Below are 13,704 nucleotides of genomic sequence, written 5' to 3'. Positions count from 1 at the left end.
ATAAAAACTGATAGAAATATACAAACATGCACAAAACAATTAGGAACAGACAATGCCTTCAGTGTCACTTAAAAAAGTGCCAAAAAAGTCCTTGAAGTAAAATGATTTCAGTTGTCTTTTTGAAAAAAAATTTCAACAGATTCACATTTTCTCATATTAATAGGTAGTTCATTTCCACAATTTTTGTCCTATCGTGCTAAAAAGCTCTGTCAGAAAAAGTCCTCTTCTTATTAAAAGGAACAACATAACAACCAACAGAGGATTCATATGATCTTAAGGTTCGTTTTGACACTTGATGAGACAAAAGCTCTATTAAATATGATGGTGCGTTTCCTACCGAACAGTTATACATGTATGTCAGTATCTTGAAACTGATTCGTGCTTTAATTGGAAGCCAGTGCAGATCGAATAATGCCTGTTTAGAACTATCATACTTGGAACGACCTAACACCAGTTTGGCACACATATTTTGAATACGTTGAAGTTTGGCTACTTCATTTTGAGATATGCCGTATAGGATGATGTTGCAATAATCTAAATGGGATATTACTAATGATAAAACAAGTGTTTCAGCGGCTCCCTTTGTCAGATACTTTCGAATGCTCTTGATCTTGAAATAGTTTAACATAGCAGTTCTACACTTTCTTTTAATGTGATATTTGAAATTTTGAGACTCATCCAAAAAAGCACCAAGATACCTTGAGAAAGAGCCAGTATGATAGGGTCAACATTAAATCTTTGAGAAAGAGCCAGTATGATAGGGTCAACATTAAATCTTTGAGATAGAGAGCCAGTATAATAGGGTCAACATTAAATCTTTGAGAAAGAACCAGTATGATAGGGTCAACATTAAATCTTTGAGAAAGAGCCAGTATAATAGGGTCAACATTAAATCTTTGAGAAAGAGCCAGTATGATAGGGTCAACATTAAATCATTGAGAAAGAGCCAGTATGATAGGGTCAACATTAAATCTTTGAGATAGAGAGCCAGTATAATAGGGTCAACATTAAATATTTTAGAAAGTGCCAGAATGATAGGGTCAACGTTAAATCTTTGAGAAAGAGCCAGTATATAGGGTCAACATTAAATCTTTGAGAAAGAGCCAGTATGATAGGGTCAACATTAAATCTTTGAGAAAGAGCCAGTATGATTAGGGTCAACATTAAAATCTTTGAGAAAGAACCAGTTGGTAGGGTCAACATTAAAATCTTTGAGAAAGAGCCAGTATGATAGGATCAACATTAAATCTTTGAGAAAGTGCCAGTATGATAGGCGTCAACATTAAATCATTGAGAAAGTGCCAGTATGATAGGGTCAACATTAAATCTTTGAGAAAGTGCCAGAATGATAGGGTCAACATTAAATCTTTGAGAAAGAGCCAGTATGATAGGGTCAGCATTAAATCTTTGAGAAAGAGCCAGTATGATGGGGGCAACATTAAATCTTTGAGAAAGAACCAGTATGGTAGGGTCAACATTAAATCTTTGAGAAGAGAGCCAGTATGATAGGATCAACATTAAATCTTTGAGAAAGAGCCAGTATGATAGGGGCAACATTAAATCTTTTGAAAAAATGCCAGTATGATAGGATCAACATTAAATCTTTGAGAAAAGTGCCAGTATGATAGGGTCAACATTAAATCTTTGAGAAAGTGCCAGTATTGATAGGGTCAACATTAAATCATTGAGAAAGAACCAGTATGATAGGGTCAACATTAAATCTTTGAGAAAGTGCCAGTATGATAGGGTCAACATTAAATCTTGGAGAAAGAGCCAGTATGATAGGGGGCAACATTAAGTCTTTGAAAAAAAGTGCCAGTATGATAGGATCAACATTAAATCTTTGAGAAAGAACCAGTATGATAGGGTCAACATTAAATCTTTGAGAAAGTGGCCAGTATGAATAGGGTCAACATTAAATCTTTTGAGAAAGAGCCAGTATGATAGGGTCAACTTTAAATCTTTGAGAAAGAGCCAGTATGATAGGGTCAACATTAAAACTTTGAGAAAGAACCAGTATGATAGGGCAACATTAAATCTTTGAGAAAGAGCCAGTATGATAGGGTCAACATTAAATCTTTGAGAAAGTGCCAGAATGATAGGGTCAACATTAAATCTTTGAGAAAGAGCCAGTATGATAGGTGTCAACATTAAATCTTTGAGAAAGAGCCAGTATGATAGGGTCAACATTAAATCTTTGAAGAAGAGCCAGTATGATAGGATCAACATTAAATCTTGGAGAAAGAGCCAGTATGATAGGGTCAACATTAAATCTTTGAGAAAGAGCCAGTATGATAGGGTCAACATTTAAATCTTGGAGAAAGAGCCCAGTATGATAGGGTCAACTTTAAATCTTTGAGAAAGAGCCAATATGATTAGGGTCAACATTAAATCTTTGAGAAAGAGCCAGTATGATAGGGTCAACATTAAATCTTTGAGAAAGTGCCAGTATGATAGGGTCAACATTAAATCTTTGAGAAAGAGCCAGTATGATAGGGTCAACATTAAATCTTTGAGATAGAGAGCCCAGTATAATAAGGTCAACATTAAATATTTTAGAAAGTGCCAGAATGATAGGGTCAACGTTAAATCTTTGAGAAAGAGCCAGTTATGATAGGATCAACATTAAATCTTTGAGAAAGAGCCAGCAGTATGATAGGGTCAACATTAAATCTTTTGAGAAAGAGCCAGTATAATAGGGTCAACATTAAATCTTTGAGAAAGAGCCAGTATGATAGGGTCAACATTAAATCTTTGAGAAAGAGCCAGTATGATAGGGTCAACATTAAATCTTTGAGAAAGTGCCAGTATGATAGGGTCAACATTAAATCTTTGAGAATGTGCCAGTTTTGATAGGTCAACATTAAATCTTTGAGAAAGAGCCAGTATGATAGGGTCAACATTAAATCTTTGAGAAAGAGCCAGTATGATAGGGTCAACATTAAATCTTCTTTGAGAAAAAGCCAGTATGATAGGGCAACATTAAATCTTTGAGATAGAGCCAGTATGATAGGGTCAACTTTAAATCTTTGAGAAAGAGCCAGTATGATAGGATCAACGTTAAATCTTTGAGAAAGTGCCAGTATGATAGGGTCAACATTAAATCTTTGAGAAAGTGCCAGTATGATAGGATAACGTTAAATCTTGGAGAAAGAGCCAAATATGATAAGGGGCAACATTAAAATCTTTGAGAAAGAGCCAGTATGATAGGGTCAACATTAAATCTTTGAGAAAGAGCCAGTATGATAGGATCAACATTAAATCTTTGATAAAGAGCCAGTATGATAGGGTCAACATTAAATCTTTGAGAAAGTGCCAGTATGATAGGGTCAACATTAAATCTTTGAGAAAGAGCCAGTATGATAGGGTTCAACATTAAATCTTTGAGATAGAGCCAGTATGATAGGGTCAACTTTAAATCTTTGAGAAAGAGCCAGTATGATAGGGTCAACATTAAATCTTTGAGAAAGAACCAGTATGATAGGGCAACATTAAATCTTTGAGAAAGTGCCAGTATGATAGGATGCAACATTAAATCTTTGAGAAAGAACCAGTATGATAGGGGCAACATTAAATCTTTGAGAAAGTGCCAGTATGATAGGGTCAACATTAAATCTTTGAGAAAGAGCCAGTATGATAGGGTCAACATTAAATCTTTGAAAAAATGCCAGTATGATAGGATCAACATTAAATCTTTGAGAAAGTGCCAGTATGATAGGGTCAACATTAAATCTTTGAGAAAGTGCCAGTATGATAGGGTCAACATTAAATCATTGAGAGAAAGAACCAGTATGATAGGGTCAACATTAAATCTTTGAGAAAGTGCCAGTATGATAGGGTCAACATTAAATCTTGGAGAAAGAGCCAGTATGATAGGGGCAACATTAAGTCTTTGAAAAAGTGCCAGTTGATAGGATCAACTTTAAATCTTTGAGAAAGAACCAGTATGATAGGGTCAACATTAAATCTTTGAAAAAGTGCCAGTATGATAGGGTCAACATTAAATCTTTGAGAAAGAGCCAGTATGATAGGGTCAACATTAAATCTTTTGATGAAAGAGCCAGTATGATAGGGGCAATATTAAATCTTTGAGAAAGTGCCAGTATGATAGGGTCAACATTAAATCATTGAGAAAAAGCCAGTATGATAGGGTCAACATTAAATCTTTGAGAAAGAGCCAGTATGATAGGGTCAACATTAAATCTTTGAGAAAGAGCCAGTATGATAGGGTCAACATTAAATCTTTGCGAAAGTGCCAGTTGATAGGGGCAACATTAAATCTTTGAGAAAGAGCCAGTATGATAGGGTCAACATTAAATCTTTGAGAAAGAGCCAGTATGATAGGGTCAACATTAAATCTTTGAGAAAGAGCCAGTATAATAGGGTCAGCATTAAATCTTTGAGAAAGAGCCAGTATGAATAGGGTCAACATTAAATCTTTGAGAAAGAGCCAGTATGATAGGGTCAACATTAAATCTTTGAGAAAGTGCCAGTATGATAGGGTCAACATTAAATCTTTGAGAATGTGCCAGTTTGATAGGGTCAACATTAAATCTTTGAGAAAGAGCCAGTATGATAGGGTCAACATTAAATCTTTGAGAAAGAGCCAGTATGATAGGGTCAACATTAAATCTTTGAGAAAGTGCCAGTATGATAGGATCAACATTAAATCTTTGAGAAAGAGCCAGTATGATAGGGTCAACATTAAATCTTTGAGAAAGTGCCAGTATGATAGGGTCAACATTAAATCTTTGAGAAAGAGCCAGTATGATAGGGTCAACGTTAAATCTTTGAGAAAAGAGCCAGTATGATAGGGTCAACATTAAATCTTTGAGAAAGAGCCAGTATGATAGGGTCAACATTAAATCTTTGAGAAAGAGCCAGTATGATAGGGTCAACATTAAATCTTTGAGATAAAGCCAGTATGATAGGGTCAACTTAAATCTTTGAGAAAGAGCCAGTATGATAGGGTCAACATTAAATCTTTGAGAAAGAGCCAGTATGATAGGGTCAACATTAAATCTTTGAGAAAGAGCCAGTATGATAGGGTCAACATTAAATCTTTGAGATAGAGCCAGTATGATAGGGTCAACTTTAAATCTTTGAGAAAGAGCCAGTATGATAGGGTCAACATTAAATCTTTGAGAAAGAACCAGTATGATAGGGCAACATTAAATCTTTGAAGAAAGTGCCAGTATGATAGGATCAACATTAAAACTTTGAGAAAGAACCAGTATGATAGGGGCAACATTAAATCTTTGAGAAAGTGCCAGTATGATAGGGTCAACATTAAATCTTTGAGAAAGTGCCAGTATGATAGGGTCAACATTAAATCTTTGAGAAAGAGCCAGTATGATAGGGGCAACATTAAATCTTTGAAAAAATGCCAGTATGATAGGATCAACATTAAATCTTTGATAAAGTGCCAGTATGATAGGGTCAACATTAAATCTTTGAGAAAGTGCCAGTATGATAGGGTCAACATTAAATCATTGAGAAAGAACCAGTATGATAGGGTCAACATTAAATCTTTGAGAAAGTGCCAGTATGATAGGGTCAACATTAAATCTTGGAGAAAGAGCCAGTATGATATGGGCAACATTAAGTCTTTGAAAAAGTGCCAGTATGATAGGATCAACATTAAATCTTTGAGAAAGAACCAGTATGATAGGGTCAACATTAAATCTTTGAGAAAGTGCCAGTATGATAGGGTCAACATTAAATCTTTGAGAAAGAGCCAGTATGATAGGGGCAACATTAAATCTTGGAGAAAGAGCCAGTATGATAGGGTCAACATTAAATCTTTGAGAAAGTGCCAGTATGATAGGGTCAACATTAAATCTTTGAGAAAGTGCCAGTATGATAGGGTCAACTTTAAATCTTTGAGAAAGAGCCAGTATGATAGGGTCAACATTAAATCATGGAGAAAGAGCCAGTATGATAGGGGCAACATTAAATCTTTGAGAAAGAGCCAGTATGATAGGGTCAACATTAAATCTTTGAGAAAGAGCTAGTATGATAGGGTCAACATTAAATCTTTGAGAAAGTGCCAGTATGATAGGGTCAACATTAAATCTTTGCGAAAGAGCCAGTATGATAGGGCAACATTAAATCTTTGAGAAAGAGCCAGTATGATAGGATCAACATTAAATCTTTGAGAAAGAACCAGTATGATAGGGTCAACATTAAATCTTTGAGAAAGTGCCAGTATGATAGGATCAACATTAAATCTTTGAGAAAGAACCAGTATGATAGGGTCAACATTAAATCTTTGAGAAAGAGCCAGTATGATAGGGTCAACATTAAATCTTTTGAGAAAGTGCCAGTATGATAGGATCAACATTAAATCTTTGAGAAAGAACCAGTATGATAGGGTCAACATTAAATCTTTGAGAAAGTGCCAGTATGATAGGATCAACATTAAATCTTTGAGAAAGAAACCAGTATGATAGGGTCAACATTAAATCTTTTGAGAAAGAGCCAGTATGATAGGGTCAACATTAAATCTTTGAGAAAGTGCCAGTATGATAGGATCAACATTAAATCTTTGAGAAAGAACCAGTATGATAGGGTCAACATTAAATCTTTGAGAAAGAGCCAGTATGATAGGGTCAACATTAAATCTTTGAGAAAGTGCCAGTATATGATAGGGTCAACATTAAATCTTTGCGAAAGAGCCAGTATGATAGGGCAACATTAAATCTTTGAGAAAGAGCCAGTATGATAGGGTCAACATTAAATCTTGGAGAAAGAACCAGTATGATAGGGTCAACATTAAATCTTTGAGAAAGTGCCAGTATGATAGGGTCAACATTAAATCTTTGAGAAAGAACCAGTATGATAGGATCAACATTAAATCTTTGAGAAAGTGCCAGTATGATAGGGTCAACATTAAATCTTTGAGAAAGAGCCAGTATGATAGGGTCAACATTAAAATCTTTGAGAAAGTGCCAGTATGATAGGGTCAACATTAAAATCTTGGAGAAAGAGCCAGTATGATAGGGTCAACATTAATCTTTGAGAAAGTGCCAGTATGATAGGGTCAACATTAAATCTTTGAGAAAAGTGCCAGTATGATAGGGTCAACATTAAATCTTTGAGAAAGTGCCAGTATGATAGGGTCAACTTTAAATCTTTGAGAAAGAGCCAGTATGATAGGGTCAACATTAAAATCTTTGGAGAAAGAGCCAGTATGATAGGGTCAACATTAAATCTTTGAGAAAGAGCCAGTATGATAGGGGCAACATTAAATCTTTGAGAAAGAGCCAGTATGATAGGATCAACGTTAAAATCTTGGAGAAAAGCCAGTATAATAGGGTCAACATTAAATCTTTGAGAAAAGTGCCAGTATGATAGGGTCAACATTAAATCTTTGAGAAAGAACCAGTATGATAGGATCAACATTAAATCTTTGGGAAAGAGCCAGTATGATAGGGTTAACATTAAATCTTTTGAGAAAGAGCCAGTATGATAGGGTCAACATTAAATCTTTGAGAAAGAGCCAGTATGATAGGGTCAACATTTAAATCTTTGAGAAAGTGCCAGTATGATAGGGTGTAACTTTAAATCTTGGAGAAAAAGCCAGTATGATAGGGGCAACATTTAATCTTTGAGAAAGAGCCAGTCTTGTGTATAATACCAGGCAGGATACATGTATGTTAACTAATAGCAGAGTTTGATTTGATATCTCACTGCAGCCTGACTTTACTTTAATTAATTAATTACTTCAATTAGTAATTCAATATTAAATTCTCTAAAATAAGTTGAAATATCAATAACATAGGCCTGGTGAAAGTTAAATATATCAGAAAAACTGAAAACTCTGAAATTAGTTTTATATAGAAATAAAGAGCCTTCAGGAGAAGAAAAAACCTGAACTTTAGGCAATAAGATATTTCAGAATTAATTCAGTACAACTTGGTTGCTCATGTATTCCGTACTAGTAGGACATAATAATATGGATATGGCTTTTAATAATAAATCAAAATATACCTTAACAAGACTATTAGATATTATATAAGAGGTGATGCAGAAAATGCTATGAGATATGTTAATGGTACCCGGCTTGATGACAGAATTATCAGAACTGATTGGGATGCTGGATTCAAGGAAGGGAGACAATATGGGAGAGGAAAAACTGGTGGTCAGGTCTGTATTATCTCCCTTGATTTTTAAATTGCATGACAAAAATCAAAACTTTGTTACAATATTTATTTTTAGTTTAATATTTGAAGATAATGTAGCTGTCCTAATCACTCTTGTGTTTAACTTCATCTGGCATTGATTTTATTCAGACAACATTATTCCTAGGCCTTTGATTTTTTTATTCAGACAGCATTATTCCCCCAAGGGTTTCAGTTTTTATTATGAAGTTTTGAAAAATTTTTTGAACGGGGGGGGGGGGAATGTGAGAATGGCAGCTCTCACTGAATACAAAATATTTCATGGATAAGATTACATAATAGAATCTGTTCTTATGTTATTGACCTTATTAAAGGTTACTTACTACATATATTATTAGTTTAGTATATTTAAGATTACAGTTTGAAGTAGATTGTGCAACATTGCATTTGCTTTTATTTCTGAAACCAGTATGTTTTATACAATATTTCAGGATTGCATTTTGAAAATATATATTAAATTGATAAAAAAATCCCAAAATGTTTTGACAAGCTTGAAGTGGATTCCTTTGTTTTCATCTTATTGTTAAATTGGTTTTATCAGTTTGTTCAACGAAAACTGCAAAATTTGCTATTTTTGATTATTTTTCCTCCGAGATTTAAACACATATTTGAAAGATAAGCTGAAAGATCTGCTTGAAAGATCTAGAATTTTAAAAAGATAGATTCAAGGTGTTTTCAAGGTGTTTATTGTTGGCATGGCAACAGCTCTAATCTAGTTTGTTTCTAACATTTTAATGGAATATTCTGGTTGGTGCAATGAGTTTCTTGTCAGCGATGTAATACAGTAAATTTGATAAGATATTCTTACTGATAAAAATCTTTTTTTCTTGTTTTGAATCATAATTTCTCGTATTTACTTTTTTATATAGAAATTTCAGCCCAACATATATCAGTAATTATACTGTTAAACATTTTGTAATTTGTAAAACTTAATCTCATTTGGTGGATATAATTTATATTTTAACAAGTTTGATAGTTAAAACTTCAAAAAACTTAATTTATTTCTGGTTGGTTGGTTGCATATAGGTTAAGTTAATTGGTTTGGTTGAGTTAGGTTTGGTCAGGTTAGGTTAAATTATGTCAGGTTTGTTTGGTTAGATTAGGTTAGTTGAGGTTAACTTTAGTTCATTGGGAATACTGGTTAATTTGTTAGTTTGTTTGTTAGACACTTACTTAGATACTTGGTTATTGATTTGTTGGTTATTGGTAATAAATTGATAAATTGCTTGTTCACATTAGCAGCCATTATCAGATTAAAGCAAGTATCCCAATTAATAAATAAGTTGTTCTTATTTAAATAACAATTATGTTATCATTTTCTCTACAGGTGAGAGATGAATATCGTACAGACTTTGATGAAGGTCGTGGCGGCTATGGAAAAATTGTTTCTAATAAAATACGACCAAGAGATTCTTTGTGACAGACTGAGGAAGGGACAAAAACTTGAATATTAGTTTGTTTTGTTATAATAGACTGGTTATGACCACTGGAAATACAGACTGGTTTAAATTTATACAAAATTTAGTTAATTCTACTGGAGTACACTAAAAATGCTAAGCGGATAAAGATCTTGGATGTATTGACAGAGAAGTTGAAATGATAAAAGGAATCTAGTTGTGTGTGTTAACCATTCTGCTTTGTAAATTTATCTCAAATTAATGTCTATTATGCCCTTAGGAGGTACAACATGTTGAATGAATGTAAAAAATGTAATTTAACTTTTATCTTTTCTTTTCTTTAAAAATAATGAACCCCAATTTCTTATCATTTGAAGTTTATGTAGTATTTAGATATTTTCATGCATTAATCATCATCTTATACAAGGGTGATTAATATACCGGTACTGATAATTTAGTGCATTAAATCTGTCTTATTAAGGTTGTTGTTCAGATTTTTAAAAATTTACTCATGAAGATGTAAGCAATTTACTTTTTTAGCATCGGAAATAATAAATCAATTGCTTTGGTAATGCACTCAGATCATAATTTTTATATTTTCAATTTTAATATCTATAATTCTGACAATGAATTATTATAAAAACTTGAATATTTGTCAAACTACATTCTTCAATGTTGTCATTAAACTGTTGTGGTGTAAATGAATAATTTCATGTCTGTTGTTATTATGTTGTATAATTTTTTCTCTCTGAAAATTGTGAAATAGTTTGTAATTAGTTTGTGTGTGACTTCTAAGTTCTTGTACATGCGTTAACTCACAACCTGCCAAATTTCTTTAATGGACTTTTTAGAACTGTCAATTATCAGTTAAGGGAACATGAAGATAGAAATTTAAAGATTTGTTAGTAAGATTGTACGGATATGCCCGCGGTTGTCTTGGTTATTCTGGTGCTGAAAAACTAATCACTTTCAGTTCCTGCAGGTAAATGGTTCATGTGCTGAGTTGAAATTTGATTATAAAAATTATAATGTAATAATGTGGTCCATGTCTTGAGTTGAGTTGAGTTGAAATAATGGTGTTACCATTTTATCATGTAATTACAAGCATTTGTGTCATTTGCCACTTTAGATGGCATAATGTTTTATTATTACTCATATGTTTCTACATATTAAAGTTAATTGGTCTATAATGGAAGATCTGTAATAGCAGAATTAACTATATTATGATAGTATGATGTTGTTGGTAAGTGTTAGATACATGATCTGTTATGACATCAATATGTCATGTATAGCAGATAATAAAGTGTTTATAGAACAAAATATTATTATTCATCATATAAATGTTCATACTACATCACTTTAGAACTGTATCAACATTTTTACTTCCCCGAAATATTTCATAAGATTAAACCAAATTATACATTCCTATTGTTTTTATCAAAATTTTAAATACTAATAAAAAATGTGTCCATTATAGACCAATCCACTTTAAAGAAAATGCTTTTTGCTATTCATTCCTTAATGTTTAAATAGCTGTCTAGCATTTTAAATTTTGAAGTTCCTCTGATAAACATTAAAAACAAATTCAAGTATTTTATACAAAAAATAGCCCATTAAATGTTGAAATATTTGATACTTTATTTGCATTTTTAGCTCGACTATTCGAAGAATATGAGAGCTATTGTAGTCGCCCTGGCGTCGTCGTCAGCGTCCGCGTCGGCGTCTGCGTTGGTTAAAGTTTTTTGTAAAGTCAAATATCTCAATTATTACTTGAGATATTCAATTGAAACTTACAATACTTATCTATAGTAACAAGGTACATCAGATTGACAAGTTGGATAACTCTGCCTACAATATTTACAGAATTATGCCCCTTTTTAACTTAGAAATTTTGGTTAAAGTTTTTTATAAAGTCAAATATCTCAATTATTGCTTGAGATATTCAATTGAAACTTACAATACTTATTTATAGTAACAAGGTACATCAGATTGACAAGTTGGATAACTCTGCCTACAATATTTACAGAATAATGCCCCTTTTAACTTAGAAATTTTGGTTAAAGTTTTTTGTAAAGTCAAATATCTCAATTATTGCTTGAGATATACAATTGAAACTTACAATACTTATTTATAGTAACAATGTACATCAGATTGACAAGTTGGATAACTCTGCCTACCATATTGACAGAATTATGCCCCTTTGGAACTTAGAAATTTTGGTTAAAGTTTTTTGTAAAGTCAAATATCTCAATTATTGCTTGAGATAATCAATTGAAATTTAAAATACTTATTTATAGTAACAATGTACATCAGTTTGCAAAATTTCATAACTCTGTCTGCAATATTTGCAGAATTATTTACCCCTTTGAAACTTAGAAATTTTGGTTAAAGGTTAACGGTCTTCAAAGATATTTACTTGAAACTTTACACATGCACTTAGGGTCATAATTGGAGGGTCATAATTGTATGTCACTGACCAAGTTCCATAACTATCTTGCATTAAGGCTGATTCATATCCCCTTTTCTACTTAGTCTCTTGGTTAATGTTTACATGCAAGTTTTACATATCTCAATAACTATTAAAGATATTTATTTAAAACTTCACATATGCATTTAGGGTCATAATTGTAGGTCACTGACAAAGATCCATAATTCTATCTTGCATTTAGGCTGATTTTTCTCCCCTTTTTCAACTTAGAAATTCATGGTAAAGTTTTGCTTGTAAGCTGTTATCTCAATAACTACTGAAGGGTTTGTGCCTTTTTTTGGACAATTTTATGCATTCATAATAATAAAGTAGTGATTTACTTGATAAAACATCTTAATAACAAGCCTTTGTACCTTTTCTGTCAAATTTATGTATTCATAGGTAATAAGTATTATTATACTCAATAAAAAACCCTTGTGACATTACCTTCCGAATAGTCAAGCCAATTCTGTATAATTAGACTCTCTCTAAGGCCTATAACATGAATTTATAAAAAAAAATTAGCCCTTTTGTGAACTTAAAAAATTTAACAATATCAAGGCTCTTTTACTATCAAGCACTTAGAATAGTCGAGCATGCTGTCCTACAGACAGCTCTTGTTTAATCAAATTCTTCTCTGTTTAAAATGTTATGATTGTTATTTTTAAGGGGAAGTACAGACTTGTTTGTTTTTAAAAATTGCATATAAAAACTGTGAAAAGTGTTTGTCACTACTAAAATTTATGTTAAAATGTAGCAAAACAGTTTTGCATGGGGATTTTAAGTTAAGGTAATTTGTAGAAAATATTCTTCCTTAATGTTTAAATAGCTGTCTAGCATTTTAAGTTAAGTTAAGGTAATTTGTAGAAAATTTTCTGATAATTTTCTTACTGGGTAACATGTTTATATATTTTACACAATTTAGTTCAACTGTCAAGGTTTGATGAAATTACAACTATCTCTGCTAAATTTATCTACTCATTGTACTTGTCAATATTTTAAAATTTGGAATTGTTCATTATAAATGTGGGGGTCTGATTCAAGTTTATTCAATACATGAATATTACATAGGGTGAACAGGCTCTATACAGGTGGCATAGTTTTATTGTTATTACAACTTACACTTAAATAGTTAACTTCTAACAACTTACACGAAAATAGTTAACCTTTAACTTTGTTGAATATATTACATGGATTTGTCCTGCTTTGAATTTAAAACAATCCATTTCAAGTTTAAGGGATTTCACTATTGAAATACAAACATTGATCTACCAACATTAAATAGAAAAAAAATGAGCTACCAACAGTATAGGACTTGGTCATACAGCCTGGTATGGCTCTATACTGGTGATTAAAGCTAATCACTTTCAGTTAGGTCAAAGTTTTTTATGTGAAGATGTTAAAATTTACTAAATGACAAAAATATCTTTTACTTATTTTGTTATTATGTTTAATTCAAACAATTAGCAAGTTGCATACAAAAATATAATGTTCTAGTGTACAGTTTCTTCTTCATTACATTACAAGACATGTATAAATATCTCAGTCATCATTTTTATATAAACATAATTATATTTTTTATGTTTCATCAATCATTTTCAGTCCATATAAATTTTGTTCATGTCTTTGTATATATTTAAGAAATAAATTTTGGACA

At 32.2% G+C, this 13,704-nt stretch overlaps 1 protein-coding gene across 1 annotated transcript in view; it reads left to right on the top strand.

Annotated features, from left to right (window-relative positions):
• LOC132731895 (nuclear cap-binding protein subunit 2-like) overlaps positions 1 to 13,704 on the top strand; it is a 19,741-nt gene extending 6,037 nt beyond the window's left edge. The window contains exons 3-5 of the mRNA XM_060718193.1: positions 8,010 to 8,148; positions 9,511 to 12,837; positions 12,904 to 13,704. Coding sequence (XP_060574176.1) covers positions 8,010 to 8,148; positions 9,511 to 9,603 — 232 coding nt within the window. The 3' untranslated portion in view covers positions 9,604 to 12,837; positions 12,904 to 13,704. The remainder of the gene's footprint in view (positions 1 to 8,009; positions 8,149 to 9,510; positions 12,838 to 12,903) is intronic.

The sequence above is a fragment of the Ruditapes philippinarum genome, unplaced genomic scaffold (genome assembly GCF_026571515.1).
Source record: "Ruditapes philippinarum isolate M1 unplaced genomic scaffold, ASM2657151v2 ctg481_1_1_1_1, whole genome shotgun sequence".
NCBI classification, from domain to species: domain Eukaryota; kingdom Metazoa; phylum Mollusca; class Bivalvia; order Venerida; family Veneridae; genus Ruditapes; species Ruditapes philippinarum.
This window is presented reverse-complemented; position numbering and strand designations above follow the sequence as displayed.